This window comes from Cyprinus carpio, chromosome B7 (genome assembly GCF_018340385.1).
Source record: "Cyprinus carpio isolate SPL01 chromosome B7, ASM1834038v1, whole genome shotgun sequence".
NCBI classification, from domain to species: Eukaryota; Metazoa; Chordata; class Actinopteri; order Cypriniformes; family Cyprinidae; genus Cyprinus; species Cyprinus carpio.
Genome location: NC_056603.1, coordinates 13,341,138 through 13,361,437, shown reverse-complemented (window position 1 = coordinate 13,361,437; position 20,300 = coordinate 13,341,138). Strand labels below are relative to the sequence as shown.

Sequence of the window (20,300 nt, the reverse complement as noted above, 5' to 3'; positions counted from 1 at the left end):
AGATTTTGATTAAGTTCATTTATGTATTATTAACTGATTACTAGTTTATTTTTATTTATTATTAATTTTTAGTTTTACCTTGGGGTGTCTTGACTTAAGTGTTATTTTAATATCATAAATATAGTATGATAGTTTTATTAATATTTTATGCTTTATTTTACATTTAATTTAATGTCCATAGTTTTTTATTTTTATTTCAGTTTTAGTTTTATTATTTTCCGTTTCAGCTTTAACTTAACAGAAATTTGAAATATTTCCTTGGTAACTACACTGTAAAAATATTTTTTTAAAATTGTAAATAAGAAAGATTATTGGAGTAGGTTTTACAAGAAAGTACTGTTTCAATATTTTTACTTCAAAGTTTCAATTCAGTTAATTTAATTCAGTGCATTACTTGCTGGGGGTTTTTGTAATCGTGAAATTTACTTGCAATTTTTACAACAATTTTATACCGATTCAATATTTGTACTTAAAATTTTCAAATTTAATTCAATGTTACTTGCCTTTTTTTGTAATTATTGGTGAAATTAACTAGCAATTTTGACACCAATTTTGGTTCAGTCTAATATTTACTCACAGTATAACTGAAAGCTTCTATTTCAGTTAAGAGCTTTAATTTTTTTGAGTTCATGTAAATGTTTTTAATAGTTTCAGTTTTAATTAACAATATTAGCACTACTCAACACAGTATGATTTATAACTGTTTGTTATATATTTTAGGACTGTAGATCTCTAGAGAAGAAAACAAAAAGTTAATTTCACTCGTGATTTATTCAATGTGTTTTGTGCATCATTTAGGACCAGCTGGCGAGCTACGATGTGAATGGAAACGACTACGACCCGTCCCCACGATACGACTCCAGCAACGAGAACAAGTGAGTCCCGATGTCTTCAAAATTACACTTGTGTTAAACATGCCTCATTTGCTGCAAACAGGTGCGTGTCTCGCTTTGAGTGATCATGAGGTGAGTAAATGAAAACATCACATCCTGTAAGCAGTGAGATTATCTAATAAACCCGGTGAGACTTCATAATGATCTTGTGTGGAAGAAAGTGAGCTCTGAACATCTCAGTTTTATTTTTGATCTGTAAAGGTAAAGATGCGTTTCATTTCTGTGCCAGCAGCAGACTGGAAATGTTGACTTCACAGAGTCTCACCTGCAAGCTGGTAAAGCTTGAAGATTGATTTGAAGTTTGAAGGTCACTATATTTGTGTAGGTTAAATAACTGCTTCATCTGAAGAAAGATTTGAAATTCAGTAGGTGAATCAGTAGGGGTCATTGCGGTTACATGCTCACGTGCCGTTTCTATGCTATATGGTCACGAAAACTTATCATTTGCACATGTTATAAAGCATTGCTGTTTAAAAACAAGTGATTTTTAAGCCATTGACATGCAATCAGCAGCAAAGGAGAACTTATTTTGCTGTATGCTTGCGCTGTCTGAGAGACAGTTTCTCGTGCGCCCGCGAAGATGTTGCTCATAGTGAATGTGAGCATTGAACTTATTTTTGCTGCTTTATAGGCCTTGAACGCTTAAATACACACACTTATATGTGTCAAAATGCTCATCTTTGCAAGCATCCTTTTAAAAACAGTAATTTAGGTCTTCAAGTGAAAGCAAACAGCTGGGCTAGAAAACACATGTAAACGTATATTGTATCTGGGCAGCTCTTAAAGTGACAGCAGTAAACGTCTCATTCCTCCTGACATAAACACCAATCAAACAACAAAAAACATAAAATCAATCACCACTCATAACTTAAACAATATTGTAACTTTAATAAGAAGAAATATACTGTATATTTAATTTACACAGTGAATATGCAGTGTTTTTATACATTTGATGCTTTATAAAATGTACTGTATGTAGCATTTCTACTGTAGTTTTTTTTTGCTTGTAATTAGTTTCTTATTCTTATTTACTTTTACCTGTTTACTTGTCTTTAGTGAGCTTGTTTTTTTTTTTTTTTTTTTTAGGCTAGTACAGTATTCGTTTTTTTGTGATATTGACATTGGTGACAAGAATTATCATTATGATCAAAAATTTTGATAGATCTTATTTTAAACAAAAATTACTATATAGTGATATATATCTTGTTACGGTAAAATAAAATTACTCGTATCGTGACGGTCATATCGCCCATCCCTATATATCTTGCTAGGCAGTTGCTGGGGTGTTTTGGTAGTTGTTAGCAGTGCAGAGGGTAATGAATTTAATTACAAGTAATGCAAGTTGCGCAATCAGATTACCTTTTTTTTTAAGTTACTGAGTGTTGAACTTTCTTCTCCAGCATCCTATTCTTCTGCAAACCAGAATGGCTCCTTTACTCAGTTCACTTTACTCATTTGCCCAAAATAGAACTTTTTATATTAAAAACAAACAAGCAAGCCCTGGCCAGAAGAGAAAAAGTCATGCAAAAGTCATGTATTAGCACAATTAGTTACCTTTTTAGGGAGTAACACAGTACTGTAATGCATTACTTTTAAAAGTAACTTTCTTCAACACTGGTTGTTAGGGTGTATTACAGTACTGGCTATTTTGGACTGCAGTAGATAATGCTATGATTAACAGAGCAATGTTTTGAAAGTCTGGCATCTTCAAGAGCTGTGATATTTGGAGCCATGCAAATAAAGGCGTAAAGACGGACTGGTGTGGCGTGTCAACAGAATGAACAGGCTTTCTTTTGTGGCGAAAAACACAAAAAAAAAAAAAACCCTATAATATAGACTCTGGTGTATATAAAATAAAAAATTTCTGTCTTTGATAAGCACCTGATTTAATGCTTTTTCTCCGCTCACGCTGCATGTTTACCAATGAACTCTGCCAAGAGCTCAGACAAAACTTCAAAGCACTGTTTTGTTAATACTCATCAGGACATTTGAAACCGGAAAACAAAGCGACGTTCAATTCATTTCTGAAGTGCAGAACGTGCCTCCCAGAGCAGAAACTTAATTGAGTGAGGACAGAAAAAAAACAAACTACTGAGAGAGAATTTGGTAAAGAAGTGCACCGAGCAAACGAGTGTGAGTGAACAATGCACAAGGTAAAAAGGCAATTAATGCATTTCTAATGCAGCCGGCAGTGATCTTGCGCTCCTGTATCCACTCTGACAGTGGTGGATGGAGGATTGACTCTTTAGGTTACCAAAATAAAATCAAAAGTTCACCCTATTTACTTTCTTGCATGATCATGTGACACTGAAGACAGCAGTAATGGTGCTGAAAATTCAGCTTTGCATCACAGGAATAAATTACATTTTAAAGTATATTCAAATATAAAACTATTTTATTTAAATTGTAAAATTTTTTTACATTCATTACTGTATTTTCTTATAAAATGCACTATATTTATTGCATATTGAATATTTTTTTTTTGTATTTAAAATTGCAGCCTGGATAAGCATAAGAGACTTCTTCTAAAATAATTATAGATTTGAAATATATATAAAATATAATATACTAGGGGTGGGTCATATGACCAAATTTGTTATTTCATGATGTGAGAAATTTTACTTCACAGTAATGATGTATATAACAATATATTTATTTAATTATTATAAATAATTTTTAACAATGTTATTTTAGTATCATTGGGATACTATTTATATATTTTGAATATCTAACATTTCGAGTTAGTTTTTTAAGAATATTTTCCATATGTTTATTTTTTTTATTTATAATAATTTTTTATATTTCTATAGTTTTCTTAGTGTATTTTTTTTTGGCCTTTAGCAGTGTGAAGAGGACAGAATAAAATGTGACCCTCTCTGTGAAAACTTTTTTTTTGTGATTTACTGTTTTCTACGTAAAATCTTCATAAGTTAAAGAACATTTTGTGAAAAAGTAACCTTTATATCTTTAATACTGACTGAGTAGGGCCGTGCCAAAGATTGAAATTATAGTGAAATTAATGGTTGAAATCAAACTTTGATGCTTGTAATCTCATAATTAGATTTTGAGACTTCTGCCTGGATTTCACAGAGAGGGTCACAAATAAAGAGATAATAGAAAAGAAAGACTCATGTTTTTAAATTCTGATCAAACTCAAGCTCAAACACACACTAACATATTTATTCTTTGTGTGATTTATGCTTGTATTTATTTTCTTTCCAGACACGGGACACGATGCGCAGGTGAAGTCGCTGCTGTAGCCAACAACTCGCACTGCATTGTGGGTATAGCCTACAACGCCCGCATAGGAGGTACGCGTGAGTCTGTTTACAGTCTACTTACTTCCCTGCTTGCCTTATTTTCTCAGAAATGTCAGATGCTATTTCAGTTTCAGACCCGCCGCAGCTGGTTCTCAACACACACACGGGTCAGCAAAACTGACCGATTGCTGCAAATGGCTAAACCTTGATCGAACAACAGGTTTCAGACGCAATTGGAGTAGATAAGACTGGATTATTCCGCATGTGTGCACAGGATTAAAGTAGCGTGATGCCCCATGCTCCTGTCTGCCTCTGCTTGGAGAGTTCATTAATTTAGTGGACAGTGAACCGCCCGACATTCATGCGCTCGTAAGCAATTAATCCTATGAAAAGGCCGATCAGTTTTAATCAAAAAGCGGATTTCATGATATTCCATCAGCCATCTGGCCATTTTGTTCAGGCCCACAGCTGCGCTGAAAGACACGAATATTTCTTTATTGTACTCGCAGGTGGCAGGACTGACAAATGTATCCTTTGCTCGGACTTGGCGGGGTTTCTGTCCGTCTTGTTCCAGTTGCACCATATGCCAAATGCATAAAGTTTAGCGATGCAACTGTGAGTACAGGATAGGGCAGCATATGCAGGGCTCTTTATTAGGAGCCAAGTGAGAGTTGCATTCATTTGCTTTCATTCATTGTAGCAGTTGGCACTGGAGGCTGTGGCAGCAGTTTGAAGGAAAGTTGTAATATGTGACTTTTACACCAGAGTTCCGTCAGAATTGAATAATTTCTTAACACACTGTTTGTGGACCCAAAAATCTTAAAATCCACAACCGATTAGATATTAAGAGTGTTTGTTAAGCTGGTGCAAAAAATATTATACATTTTTCTAACAAACTTATAAGTTTAAGCGCTAATTTGGACTGTTGAACACTGTAAAAAATAATGTGTTAATAGAGTCAATGCAATGTTTGCATTCATTTAGTCTCTTCAGCACAAACCACAAAAATTCTACATGACAGAAAATCTTTTAAGTGTCAAACATAACAGCATTAAACACTAACAGGTGTTTCCCATCCACTGACCAATTTCCAAGTTAACAAGAAAATTTGATTACGTAACTACAGTTTTAATTTAAAGGGTTCATATGTTGCGATTTCAATTTTTACTTTCTCTTTGGAGTGTTACAAGCTCTTGGTGCATAAAAAAGATCTGTAAAGTTGCAAAGAATAAAGTCTCAAATCCAAAGAGATTTTTTTTATAAAAGTTAAGAGTCAACCAGGCCCTCCTAAAACATCTAGTTCTAACATGCCCCGCATGTCTACGTCACTATGTGGAAAGTTTTGCGTAACACCACCAAAATGTTCACGCAAAGAAAGAAAGCGTAACTTTTATTTTTACTGTTGCCGCTGCCGCCATATTGTGGAGACGCTGTGTGTTTCGTTGTGAAAGACAACAGTAAATCTAATTATCATTCAGCCAAAGCTTTGCTTCAAGAATGCTGATGTGATCTAATCGCCCTGTTGACGTGATCTAATCGCCAGCACACCCTGAGCACATGTGAGTTAATATATTCCTCTTATCGGCAAGACATATCGGCATAATTTTTCATATCGGGCCGATATTTACTTTTAAAGCCATTATAGGCCGATTCCGATATTGGTCTGATAATATTGTACATCCCTACTTGCAACCATGCATTTATTTAAGTTGTGGTAACAGGTCCCTGATTTATTTTTAATTAGATGCCAGTTAAAGTCAATAATTTAGCCATCAGTACTTCTCCTCCTATGATTTACTGTATTTTGAACAGGTTTAAAAAGTATAGCTTTTGCTGGTTAGTTCACTAGATTGGTCACAATCTTGGATGCACCACACATTGTTTTTTTCGCTACCACAATTTCTCATCAAATGGGTCTGATGTTACTGACTAACAAAAGCTGTTAAATTGATTTTTTTTTTTAAAAGCATCCAAATTATCTTAGCTAAGTTTTTTTTATTTGGGCTCATATTGTGCTTCTTTGGTAGTTTTCACAATTGAAGCAGTGTGGTAAAGTCGCTTAATTTTGGTGATTAAAATGTTCTTGGCATGAAGTTTTTCAAGTGAAACACCTTCTTGTCTCTTCTAATGTTGCTTGCATTAGTATGTTTTTAATTCATTTTTAAAGCTTTTTCCCAAGTCTAAACAGCCCTGTTGTTTCTCACACCATATGAGAGAATCGAGGTGTTTATTTACTGCACAAAAATATGGTGTAGTCTTTACTTTGTAAATTTCACAAATAATTACAAAGAAGTGGCATATAACATTGAATTAAACATTACATTTTGAAGAAGAAAGAAATAGTAGAATGAAATAGTATTTTCTTGTAAAATATACACCAATAATCTTTCAGGTCATGTCAGCTTTATTACGATGATATTATTTTATTATTTTTTTGATATAGTGATTTAATCTGCCTTCAGAACTTTTTTTATTATTATTTTTTTAAACAGTTTTTCCAATGTACATTGTAACATTGTATTTAAACATCGTTTATCTTGGAATAGCATGTTTTTTTTTTTTTCAATAAAATACAGAAACTAATTTTTTAAATCTGATTAATCAAAGAAATATCCAACACATAAATCGATTACCAAAATACTCTTTATTTGCAACTGTTGTGCTTATTGTGTACAAGGATAGAAAAGTGTTTGTTGACTGGATAAGCAACTTTTTGCATAATTTATCACCTGCCAGGTAAATATTTTTGAATTCTGTTTTCCTCAGTAAGCTGCATGATCTGATGATTTTAGGGTTAAATGCCATTAATAACCTCATTTTGAAGTGGACAGATGATTGACTCATTCCTCATTGAAATGCTGGCTGCACATCTCGTATTATATCTCAATTGCAAAGTCCTGTCAGCAAAATATTCCTCTTAAGAATTGCGGAGTGACGTTTGAAAGAGAGTTGGTCATTTTTCCAAGCCAGATACAGACAGATTAGCACAATGAAAGACGTGCTTTAGGTCTTTTGGCTCAGCAGTTGACGTTTTTCCCTGCTTAATCACTGAAACACTGCCAAAGCTAATACGTGTCAGATTCAAGCCAATGACTTCATCGCCTTCTAATGACATTTCTAATCTGAGTGGCCTCGCCTTGGCTGCTATGTAGAACTTCACGTCCTTTAATCGTAATTAGAAATGCAGAAATGATTAGTTCTCCTGCTCTGCGGTTCAGAAAAGTGTTTACTCGGTGCTGTTTGAGAAGTCGAGGAATCAATTTGAGGTGTAATGCAGCTTGTTAGAAGTGAGAGGAATGATAGAGAAGTGTCTCTGTCACGTACAGCGTGCTGCGCATATGGTGTTAGAAATAATAACAAGCACACACACATTCGCACACTATAGCGCATTGTAAAACAAACACACACATGTTTGTTATTATATTATGGCAGACTTATTAAATATATGAATTAAGCTGATTAATTGTGCCTGCTCATTTCAGAAGACCATCAAAGATCTTGGCTGGTAGCTTAAAGGTTGTAGGTTTGAACCAGACTATTACCATTGTGCCATTGGGCAAAGCACATAAAACTACACTGTTATTTTTTTTCAGAGTTGTAAACAAAGATCATTGGAGTATGTTTTCCAAGAAAATACCATTACAGTCTTTATATTTACAAATATCTTATTTAATTCATTGTGTTACTTATGGAAGTTGATTTATGCCACAAAATAATAAAAAATTCTGACTTTCTTGCAATTGTGTTTTTCCTTTAGTGTATTTTCAGTAATTGTTTTTTACTTTTAGTTTTCACCACCACAAAAAAAGTAATTTTTTACCCTTTATCTCACAATTCAGACTTTCCTTCTAAGAACTGTGAGTTTATTTTTTCAAAATTGCTAGTTATAAGCTCACAATTACAAATTAATATCTGCTATTTTTTTGTTTATATCTCCTAGTTCAGTTTTTTCTTAGAATTGCAAGAAAAGAAGACTGAATTTTGAGGGGGAAAAACACTCAGAATTGCAAGCAAAAAAGTCTGAATTATGAGATCTGGCAATTACCCTCTTTAATTTTTTATCTCATGGTGAAAACACGCTGCCATAGATCATAGGTCAAGATCATTTCTTTGTAATTATTTGTGAGATGTACTAGAATTTTCTGAGTAAAAATTATTTCAAAGTAAATCCTACAAATGTAATAAGTAAAAGGTTTACTGTAGAGGCTTTGGATAACATTTTCAGCTTAATGACTTGCATAGACACTTTACTTTTTAACACCTATGAGAATAAAGATCAAGTAAAGGAAATGAATCTGTAGATCAATAATGGAATGAGGAGAAAGACAGCAGATTGTCAAGGCATTTGGAAACATCTCATTGCTGCAGAGTACAATAGACTTTAATTGCAAATTTTGTGTTCGTTAGTGAACATATGGCATATGATTCTGTGTGGGTTTGTGTGTCAGGCTCCGTTGCATACATAAAAAAAAATGGCACTTTTAGATTAGCATTTATCTTTGTAAAAGGTCAGTCTGGGTATTCAGTTCATACAAAACTATAAAATGGCTCAGTGACACTTGGATTACAGTGCACTAGTCCACTAGACTACTTTTATGTCACTTTCATGGTGTATTTTGGATCTTGGCAGTGTAAATCACCATCTGTTTACGTTGCATGCAAGCTTGGATCTTATTTCTAGCATCTCAATTTGAGTTTCACTGAGGAAAGAAAATAATACAGGTTTGGAACGACATTGGCTTGATTATACAATGACTGTATTTGTTCGTTCTTGGATTAACTTTTTCTCAGGTGTCCGAATGCTTGATGGAGATGTGACTGATGTGGTGGAGGCCAAGTCTCTGGGAATAAGGCAAGACTACATCGACATTTACAGTGCCAGCTGGGGCCCCGACGATGACGGGAAGACCGTGGATGGGCCGGGGCCTCTGGCCAAACAAGCCTTTGAACTGGGAATTAAAAAGGTTGTTGTCTCAAACTCACAGACAAATGGGAATTTAGCATTGAGTAACTGTCATTGTCCAGTTTGTTAAATTAAGTGTTGTCAAATGATTAATCACATCCAAAATAAAAGGTCCCCCTGCTCTGAACACACTCTGCATCTCTCTCTCTCTCTCTCTCTCTCTCTCTCAATGTCTCACTCAGATCATCAGCTCAGCTCCAACAATGAGCTGTTCCATTTATACGCTTATTTTCACATAGCGGTGAGAAGCGTAAAACATGGACGCGCATGCGGTTGTCGTACTGTATTGAAGCTTTAATCAGGATAAAACTGTTTATTAAAAGCTTACATAAGCAGTAGCATTTACAAATAACAGCGTATCTAAAAGTATGAGACAACAAACAAAACACATTCCATTAAGAGCCCTGTTTGCACAGGTTTTGCACAATTCTCTCTTCACTAATATTCTCTCGTCTCATTCGGAATCAAATTGATAAGCAATATTGATGACGTCATTGTTTACAATACAGATGGAGCAATGCAGCTGAGGTGAGGGGCGGGACGTTTAGACACGCACTAGAGGCAGTTTAGCCAATCACAACACACTAGCTAACCAATCTGAGCCCATAGTGTATTTCTGAGGGAGGGGCTTCTTAAAGCCAGAAAATCATCAGCGCGCTCAATTGGAGAAGGGATGGAGCGGTATAGAATAAAAGTAAATTATGTGAAAAATAATGTGTTTTTTAAAAACACAGCATTAAAACATTTTTTACTGCACCCCATAAACACAATCAAGCCTAGAAAAAAACAGTCAACCACCCCTTTGAATGTTTTAAACTGTTAAAAAAAGTTAATGAAAGTAAAAAAAACAACAACAACATGAAATTAAAATAAATTTAGATATAAATGGAAGTGCTAAAATTACTTATACTAAAATAAAAAAGCTAAATAGAAATATTAAAAACAAAATTTATAAAATCTAAAAACAATAATAATGACAAAAGCCCATTAACAAAAAAAATAAAGTAACATTAAAATGAAAAGTGGAAATATAAAAATGAAAGCTAATTCAAAATAATCATGTATATATATTAATAGTAAATAAATGATACTAAATTAACGCTTATGTTTTCATGTGTCTCTGCAGGGCCGGAAGGGTCTTGGCTCCATCTTTGTTTGGGCGTCTGGTAACGGGGGCCGGCAGGGCGATCACTGCTCCTGCGATGGCTACACAAACAGCATCTACACAATCTCCGTCAGCAGCAGCACGGAAAACGGCAACAAGCCCTGGTACCTGGAGGTCTGTTCCTCCACCCTCGCCACCACGTTCAGCAGTGGAGAGTTCTACGACCGCAAAATAGTTAAGTCAGGTCACATACACATCTGTTAGACCACCACAAAAAAGCTAATTTGTTCTTGAAAACCACTTATAATGTTAATCAAGGCTTTTTGTACTCAATTTGTATTTGAATACATTTAAAAATGTTATTTATTCCTGGTGAATTTTCAGCATCATTACTCCAGTCTTCAGTGTCACATGATCCTTCAGAAATCATTCTAATATGCTGATTTGTTGCTGAAGAACATTTATTATCAATGCTGAATATATATATATATATATATATATATATTATATATATATATATATATATATATATATTATATATATATATATATATATATATAAAATTTTTTTTTTTTTTTTTTTTTTTAATGTAGAGTTATTAACTGACAAAGTCTTTTATGCCATTTTTCATCAGTTTAAAGCATCCATGCTGAATAAAAGTATTAATTTATTGACTAAATTTTCCTTAATTGTTGGCTGTGACAGACTTAATTACTCAGTTTTCCTATTCAGCCTCTTTCATAATTTTTTGCATGTTGTTGGGCTTGTGCATCTCATGGTAATCAGTAAAACACTGCAACTTTTTTTTGTTTACTTTTATACAATAATCAGTTTTGCTGCTCTATTGTGATGCTTCTTGTGCCCTGAGGCAAAACCGGTTGAGATGCACTGGAACAGATTGAGCCTTTCAATTTCAAAAGAGCACAAGAAAATCTTGTTTTCCAAGATATGACCCCTTTAAGCGTGTATCCCTGTGTACTCCATTTGTCTTCTCCATCTGTCATCTACTCAACCTTTTGTCCTTGTCTTGCTTTCGGCCTCGTATGTTCTCTTTATTGGCTTATTTGCTCTCTTGATGCCACATATTGTGTCCTAAAATTCATCTCAATTATTTCTGACACATTCTTCTTTTTTCATCCTTCACCCCTTTTTTTAAGTATCAAACATCTGACCATTTGTCTAAATAGATGTGCTGTTAGATTTATAAGCATTCAAGTGTTTTTTTTTTTTTGCCTTATGGGTGTAAAAAGGGTTGAGAAATCCCAACATGACGCAGAGATCTATCATCTTTTGACTAGAAATGTTGTATATGCATGTTACTAGCAATCTGCCAAAACCCAGTCATCTTCTATAGATCTTCTGTCCCAGATCCTGTTGCTCATCCTGCTAATACAGCCGAGCTCTTGTTGTTTGGCTCTTTCCACAAATATCTAATGATGAAATGAGACGGTTGGAAAAAATACTGGGGCTAAATGTTTGGTCTGGCACCCATATGCAGAGAAAACTGCAGGGTGCTATCAAGAGGATAAAGAGAATCTATGTTTTTTTTTTTTTTTTTTTTTTGGTGAATTCGGTTTCTCTTCCAGCGGCGCAGATTATGACATTATCCTTAAGAATGATTACTGTGGGTTTTTGCTTTTCTTTTGGTGTTTGGTTAGTAGTTGATGCATGACAGGATACTTCTTTTTTTTCTCTCACGTAAATTTTGTTTAGTGTTAGAAACAATTTAGTAAAAATAAATGCTGTATGGCACATTGATACCCAAAGTGCTTTACATAAAGTTATTTTAAAATAATGATATAATTATCAAAGAAATAAAAGGAGATATAAGAAATAAAATAAAGAACAAAACAAATATTTAAAATATAATATAATTTATATGTCTAGATCAGTATGTTTTCAACCCTCAGATGATTCAATCACAATGTAGTTTTTCTCTGTTAAAAACTTACTATTCAGTGATTTTAATGACTTTTGACTTTTTAATGATAATTCATCTTTGATTTTTTTTAAATACCTTAAATACCTTAAATTTTATTTGCAGTCTTAAAAACCTCTTAAATTCCCTCAAGCATGGAGATGAAGTGGTTAACGAGAAGTCTGTTAATACTTTTCTCACATGTCTTGAGAAAATGTAAAAGTCTAGTATTGTCTTGTTTATTTCCTAACCGCTGTTTTTAAACAAGGACATAACCCCCTGACACGCACACATATCATACAAGAGCATGTGTCTCCAATCTCAGCATCTTCTTAGGGACCCCGTCAGTGGCACTGACCCCATTCATGTTTGTCCTTTTGAGAAACGCCAGTGTAATCAAGCTCATTTTTGATTGAAGACACACTCGAGCACTCACTCTCTCTGCCTGCGGGCTACCAGAGCAGCTCTGTGGGTGACCCGCTGTTTCCCAGAAAACCAGAACGACGAAATATTTACAGAGCACTTTGCAGAAAACCGATCGTCCCGTCACAGTCACGGAAGCGCATTCTTTCAGAGGATAGCTGAAAGTTTTAAAGGAATAGTTCACCCAGAAATGACAATTTACTGAACATTTATTCACGCTCAGGACATGTAGATGTAGATGAGTATGTTTCTTTATCCGAACAGATTTGAAGAAATGTAGTATTACATCATTTGCCCACCAATGGATGCTCTGCAGTGAATGGGTGCCGTCAGAATGAGAGTCCAAACAGCTGATAAAAACATCACAATAATCCACAAGTAATCCACACCACTCCAGTCCTTGTGATGAGAAAAGCTGAATGTTTGTAAGAAACTAATCAATCATTAAGATTAAGGTACCATTGCTTCTAGACAAAATACAAGTCCTTTATTCATAATATTGCTTTCTTCAGTGAAAAAGTAGTCTTTCCTGAATCAGGAGAGAAATATGCACAGGTCAAGCACCGTTTACAAGCCAAAACAGTTCAAAACAAATATGTGGGTGGATTTTGATGTGAAAGGACAACAGGAGGTGGACTTTTTCACTGGATGGAGTGTTATTATTTGTGTGTTTACTATTGTCCTTTTGCATTATTGGTACACTGTTTTCCTATTTAATACTGTAAAGCCGCTTTGACACCATCTGTATTGTTAAAAGCGCTATATAAATAAAGGTGACTTGACTTGACTATTATGGATTATGGACTCACATTTTGGCCAGAAGTCGCGGTTTGAAGATAAAAGCGTCTTAATGATGGATTCGTTTCTTACAAACATGCAACTTTTCACTTCACAAGACGTTAACTGATGGACTGGAGTGGTGTGGATTATTTGTGGATTATTGTGTTGTTTTTATCAGCTGTTTGGACTCTCATTCTGACGGCACCCATTCACTGCAGAGCATCCACTGGTGAGCGAGTGATGTAATGCTACATTTCTCCAAATCTGTTACCATGAACAAACAAACTCATCTACATCTTGGATGGCCTGAGGGTGAGTACATTTTCAGCAAATTTTCATTTTATTAAGGAGGACTTGACCTTTTGCCTAAACAGAAGACATGCAAATCTAGAAGACCTGCTGTACCTGTTAATAAAATTTAAAAAACAAAATGTGAAAATCCATGTCCACTTTGCTGCATCTAAGCTAAGTTGTTAACTCTTTAATGCTCTGTGTTTCTGGTACCAGGTGACCACAGACCTGCGGCAGAGATGTACTGATGGACACACAGGCACCTCTGTATCTGCACCCATGGTGGCGGGTGTCATCGCTCTTGCTCTGGAGGCAAAGTCAGTTTTCTGTTCCTCTTCATCACTTTCCACAATTTTGACATTATTCTTCCATGAAACAGATGCAGAAAGCTGCACTGCTTATTTATATTTCGTTTTTATATTTAATGTTTTATTGGCTTAAAGAGACATTTCTGATATCATTTAATCACCCTCATGTTGTTCCAAACCTGTTTAAGAAGATCTTTTGAAAAAAAGTCTTTCTTTGCACATCCAATGGGATCCAATTTTGTTACCTTTATTTCTGTATTGATTTATACAATGCATTCTTTTTTCAAAGCAGCTTCAAAGTAATAAACAGTGAAATGACAGAATCATTGACGTAAACTTCTTCAAATATGAGACCAATTCAAATTCTGCTTTAAAACAGCTCTAAAAAGAGAACATTGTCAATATTCAGCTCAAGACAGTTCAGTGCTGATTCAGTTTAGTTCAATAGCAAAATTTGTCAAATATGAAACTAATTTGATTCTGCTGTAAAACTCAATTCAGTTCAAGATTTGTCTATCTGATGCAGTCAAATCAGCAATATAACTGAATATTGAGTATCTTTTACATTTTGTTTGGTGACGTTTTAGATAAATGATGACAGAATTAAAATTTTTAGGTCAACTGTTCCTTTAACACTTGCACTTTATAATTACTCAGTTCTTCTGCAGTGCTGTTTTTAATGTCACATATCTGTCTGACTGGATTTATTGTGTGCATCTTTGATGGTTTAAACATTTAAAAACAAAAGGTTTTTGCTTAAATGCTTCAAATGAAGTTTGTAAACAAATATATTACTATTATAATTATGACACCCTAGCAACTACCTTACAACATTTACATTTGTGACCATGGAGCACAAAATCAATCTTAAGTGTCAACTTTTCGAAATTGAGATGCATACGTTATCTGAAAGCTGATTAAATAAGCTTTCCATTGATGTATGGTTTGTTAGAATAGGACAATATTTGGCTGAGATACAACTATTGGAAAATCTGGAATCTGAGGGTGCAAAAAATGATGTTTTGATGCATTTATGGTAGGAAATTCACTAAATATCTTTACTTAATATCCTAATGATTTTTGGCTTAAAAGAAAATCTAAACTTTGACGCATACAATGTATTTTTGGCTATTGCTACAAATATACCCCAGCGACTTTGTGCTCCAGGGTCACATATATGTATTCACAATGCCCTTATAAAAATGAAGAACTTTTAATGCTTATTTGAAATTCAATCTTTTTCATAAACCTTTTTCATCTGCGAGAGTAAAGTAAAACAAAATATTAAGGAAATCGAATTTGAACTTAATTTTCCACTGGATTCCTTCGTCTTGCTTTCTGTCTGGATTCTCTGCTTGTACAGGCTTTCAGGACTGTAATTCAATTTAGCATAATCATGTGTGTGTATATTATGGTTTCAGCTCTCAAGACTATATTTACATTTGAGGCGTGATGTGTGTATTTTATATTGTTGAACAAAACTTCATGTAATGTTAGCCACAGACTTTCAAAACCACTAATCTATTTAAAAAGTATCACATAAGCAGGAGTGCTGCTGTTGAACTTACTGACGTGATCTTTCCACGTATTTATCTGTGCATGAGAGTCATGAGACGGATGACTGCAATAAAGCGACGGTAGCATAGATAGCCGCTGGGATAAAGTTACCTGCTAGGATGCAGTTGTTACTCTAAAATGAATGAGGGTCCCAAAAGCCCCTACAAACAGAGCCTCTCAGATTGGAAGCAAAAATGGGACTCAATCCAAAACTCCTTTAATATTTGAAATACGAAACAGACAAAACAAAATGAAATAGCTGTTGTTGTACAGAGGACAGTACTTTTCAATAGAGCAATAAAACTTCAAAGGCTCATAAAAAGTCTTCTTTCAGTCCTCTGATAACCTGGAGAGATGTCCAGCATCTTCTTGTGAAGACGTCCAGACAGGCTCACCTGAAAGCCAGTGACTGGAAAACCAATGCAGCCGGACACAAAGGTGAACAGAACAAAAATGTGGTTTTTTTTTTTGCATGATATTTACACTGTTTAAATATAGATGTGTGGTGTGTTATAATTTCTTCTTATTCTTTTTTTTTCACTCATACTGTGATATGATAAGTTTGATTTTATATGGTACATTTCTGATACATATATCCAAATGCATGGTAATATGAAGGAACTCTTTACTACTTTTTTATTTTTAGTGGAATAGAACATCAAGTTATGTTTTTTGGAATGCATGAGAGTGATCCACAAATTTTTTTAGGGATACTCTACCCCAAAATGAAAATTTTGTCATTAATCACTTACCCCCATGTCGTTCCAAACCCGTAAAAGCTCTGGTCGTCTTAAGAACACAATTTAAGATATTTTGGATGAAAACCTGGAGGACTGTGACTGTCCCACAGACTGCCAAGTAAATAACAGTGTCAAGGTCCATAAAAGGTATGATAGTCGTCGTCAGAATATCATCCTGAGCTGTTTTCTTTCAAAGCAAAGCTAAATACACGTAGAAACAGCGCATCCTTGTGGCGCGGCTGATACAGAAGAGCATACACAGCATAGAGTGATATGAAGAGACACAGAGGAGACCGTTGACAAAGGAATTGTTGAATAAAGCCGTTATTTTTGATGAAAATGACAAAATTTTCATTTTGGGGTGGAGTATCCCTTTAAATATTTTTGTCTTGTTTTTACCAGTTTCGAAATGTTCAAAAATCAGATTAAAGGGGTGCTATTATGCTTTTTCACTTTTTCAACTTTAGTTAGTCTGTAATGTTGCTGTTTGAGCATAAAAAAGATCTGCAAAGTTACAAAGCTCAAAGTCTAATTCAAAAGGAGATATTATATTTAACAGAAATCCCTTTTCAAAAACTACGAACGACTCGTTTGAACTACAATGCATATTTTCCGGGATTTGTGATATCACAGAGATCAATGAATGGGACGAGACCCGGTTGAGCTGCACTAGAGAAGGCAACGAGTGTTATCATTATGTCGAAAACATGCTAGCTTTCCAAGGCAGACAAGCTTAAAGTGGTTAAAATCATCCTGGTTTAAATCGCGCTCAAATTGATTTGATTTTGACGCAATATTTACACTGAAGCACACAGCTACACAGCTGAATCACACATGCCTTTCCCCTGTGTTAAGGGGAAAGGCATTTCCTGACCAGGCACCGAGTGCTGCCAATCACAACACACACTGGCCCAGCTAACCAATCACAGCACACACTGGCCCAGCTAACCAACCACAGCACACCCTGGCCCAGCTAACCAAATCACAACACACACTGGCCCAGCTAACCAATCACAACACACACTGGCCCAGCTAACCAATCACAAGACACACTGGCCCAGCTAACCAATCACAGTGCGCACAACTGGCCCAGCTAACCAATCACAACACACACTGGCCCAGACTAACCAATCACAGCACACACTGGCCCCAGCTAACCAATCACAACACACACTTGGGCCCAGCTAACCAATCACAGCCCACACTGGCCCAGCTAACCAAACACAGCACACACTGGCCGAGCTAACCAATCACAGCACACACTGGCCCAGAGCTAACCAATCACAGCACACACTGGCCCCAGCTAACCAATCACAGCACACACTGGGCCCAGCTAAACCAAGTCACAACACACACTGGCCCAGCTAACCAATCACAAACACACCACGGCCCAGCTAACCAATCACAGCACACACTGGCCCAGCTAACCAATCACAGCACACCACTGGCCCAGCTAACCATCTCACAGCACACACTGGCCCAGCTAACCAATCACAACACACACTGGTCCAGCTAACCAATCACAACACACACTGGCCCAGCTAACCAATCACAGCACACACTGGCCCAGCTAACCCATTAAAGCGCATTTCGTATTTCAGAAGGTGGGCCTTCATTTGATACAAGAACTATTCCAGCTGTTCATTCCAGACTGGTGGGAGAGGTGTTGTAATAATGTAAAATATGTGAAAAATAATGTGTTTTTCGAACAACCTAGTATGAAAGCCTGTTCCAGTATACCCCCAAAACAAAATAAAGACTTTGTAAAAGAGCATAATAGTGCATTTGTCAAATAATTTTTTTGATAATTTTCATATTTAATGTCTTTAAAATGAATTTGTTCTAACATATCAACAATATCTGCTCTGCACTCTAGATATTAACATCAGCATTAAAACACCATATTGGTGACACTAGTGAATAAAATTTCCGCATGAATGTCTTCTGAATAAGTTCAGATATAGTCTTATTTGAGTATAGACATTCTGCTGTCTGAGAAACCTCCACCTCTCTAAAATGTAAAGTACGTGTGTGTGTGTGTGTGTGTGTGGGGTTGTAGTCAGTCATCTGTATGGCTTTGGTTTGGTGGATGCCGAGGCCATGGTGGTGGAAGCCAAGAAGTGGAGAAACGTTCCTCCTCAGCACACCTGCAGCAAGACCTCTGACCGCAGAACCCGGTGAGTATACTCACTTCAGCTTTCACACAAATGAATAAAACTCGCTTCTACTCAGTATTTCATTCAAATACTTTGAAGGAAATGAATACTTATATTCATCAAGGATGCATTAAATTAATAAAAAGTCACACAAAAAAAGTCTTGTTTTCCAGTTAAAAATATGCATAAACCAACATCAATTTACTTAAAGTATTTTTTTTTTATAAACAAACTTTTTATTCAACTTTTTACAACAAATTTACAATAAAATTAACAATAATATTAAACATTCAAATAACAGAAAAAAATACATATAAAGAATCATGAACAATCAAGTAACACTGAAGACTGGAGTAATGATGCTGAAAATTCAGCAATATTCACAATAATAAATGACATTTTAAAATATAATCAAATAGAAAATGGTTATTTAAAATTGAAATAATATTTCACATTTTTTTCCATTATTTACTGTATTTTTGAACAAACCTATTATTTTCTCCTTCAATTTGCACAAACTCAAAGGTGATTATGCATAGGGTGTCTGCAGGTCTTAAAATTCTTAATTTGCCCTTCTTTAAATTAAAGCCTTGAAAAAGATCTTAAATCAGAGAATAAAGTCTTAAATTCTTAAAGTCATTGCATCAGTTTGGTCCTTAAATTTTATTTAAATTGACATTCATAAACCCTGCAGAAACCCTGATGACAAATGAATGATCCATCACAAATGCTATATATATATATATAGTTACTGTCTCATCTCATTCGTTTAAAACACCTTTAATAATGTGGAAAACATCCCCAATCTACTGATCAGTTTCCAGACCCCATCTTCACACGTAACCCAGTTGAATCTGGACATCTCTGCAACAAATCCTTTTTAATTTCTGGTGATATCTGATTCTGATGGGAATAATTAGAGGCATTTATTTTCATCAGAAGGGCAATGATGGGAACTGGAGCATGTTTAAGCGTTGTTAGCTCATAATGTGAATTATAATCGGGCCTCAGAGAGGGATGGTGCGTCGCGCTGCTTTGAAGAGCGATGTACAATCAGCAGACGTGTCGAGACGGTCCACTTGAGCACCATGAATCACTTACGCATTCAGTGCAACACTTAAATTCTCAATTCAAATCCCCGTGATATAACCTGTAAGAGCTCTGAATTACTGAGGTATTGTGGCAAGCATATTTCCAGGAATATCTCAATTTGTCTGTGCGGCGGTGCTGTTGCGGATTGAGCAGACACCTCCTGCATACAAAGGAAGCCTAGGATATGTTCTCTGCAAATTTTTGGTTGGGGTCAAACTTGTCTTTGATCCAGTACTATTTCTATGTCAGTTTAGGGAAGTAACTAAAAGCAGTGACACTGTTTTTATTTTTATGCAGTTTTATTTATACTACTTTTCATTAATATTTTGAATTAACATGTATTGTTATATATATATATATATATTAATTTTCATTTTAGTTTTTTTTATGTACTTTTGTAAAAAAAAAAAAAATTATAATTTTTTTTACTTCTATGTAGCTCTAATTTAGTTTTTAGTTTAAGTAATTTTATTAATTAAACTTATTTTGTTTCAGTTGCTTGCCAGGGAAACATTTCTAATTTAAATTTTTAAAGTTTTTCATCTAATATTTATATTTTATTTTATTTTATTTCATTTTATTTTGGCTTTAATTCAAGCAATGAAAATGTTTGTAATAGTTAATTTCAATTAACAATAACAATAAAATAAAAATGTATATTTCCTATCTAGTATATAAATAAAAACCTCAACTTAAAAAATTTAGTTTACATTTTTTAAGTTGTGTTTTTTATTTATTTATATACTATTATAGTATTTATTAATATTTTGAATTGAACTATTTATATTTTCAGTTTTAATTTTAGTTTTTCATA

At 34.7% G+C, this 20,300-nt stretch overlaps 1 protein-coding gene across 2 annotated transcripts in view; it reads left to right on the top strand.

The window, feature by feature from the left end:
- The window catches only part of LOC109101400 (proprotein convertase subtilisin/kexin type 6-like), a 75,131-nt gene that overhangs the window by 16,261 nt on the left and 38,570 nt on the right, over positions 1-20,300 (top strand). For both annotated transcript variants that reach the window (XM_042727322.1, XM_042727321.1), the window contains exons 5-11: positions 799-875; positions 4,116-4,204; positions 8,945-9,117; positions 10,243-10,455; positions 13,850-13,950; positions 15,833-15,936; positions 18,298-18,415. In XM_042727322.1, coding sequence (XP_042583256.1) covers positions 799-875; positions 4,116-4,204; positions 8,945-9,117; positions 10,243-10,455; positions 13,850-13,950; positions 15,833-15,936; positions 18,298-18,415 — 875 coding nt within the window. The remainder of the gene's footprint in view (positions 1-798; positions 876-4,115; positions 4,205-8,944; positions 9,118-10,242; positions 10,456-13,849; positions 13,951-15,832; positions 15,937-18,297; positions 18,416-20,300) is intronic.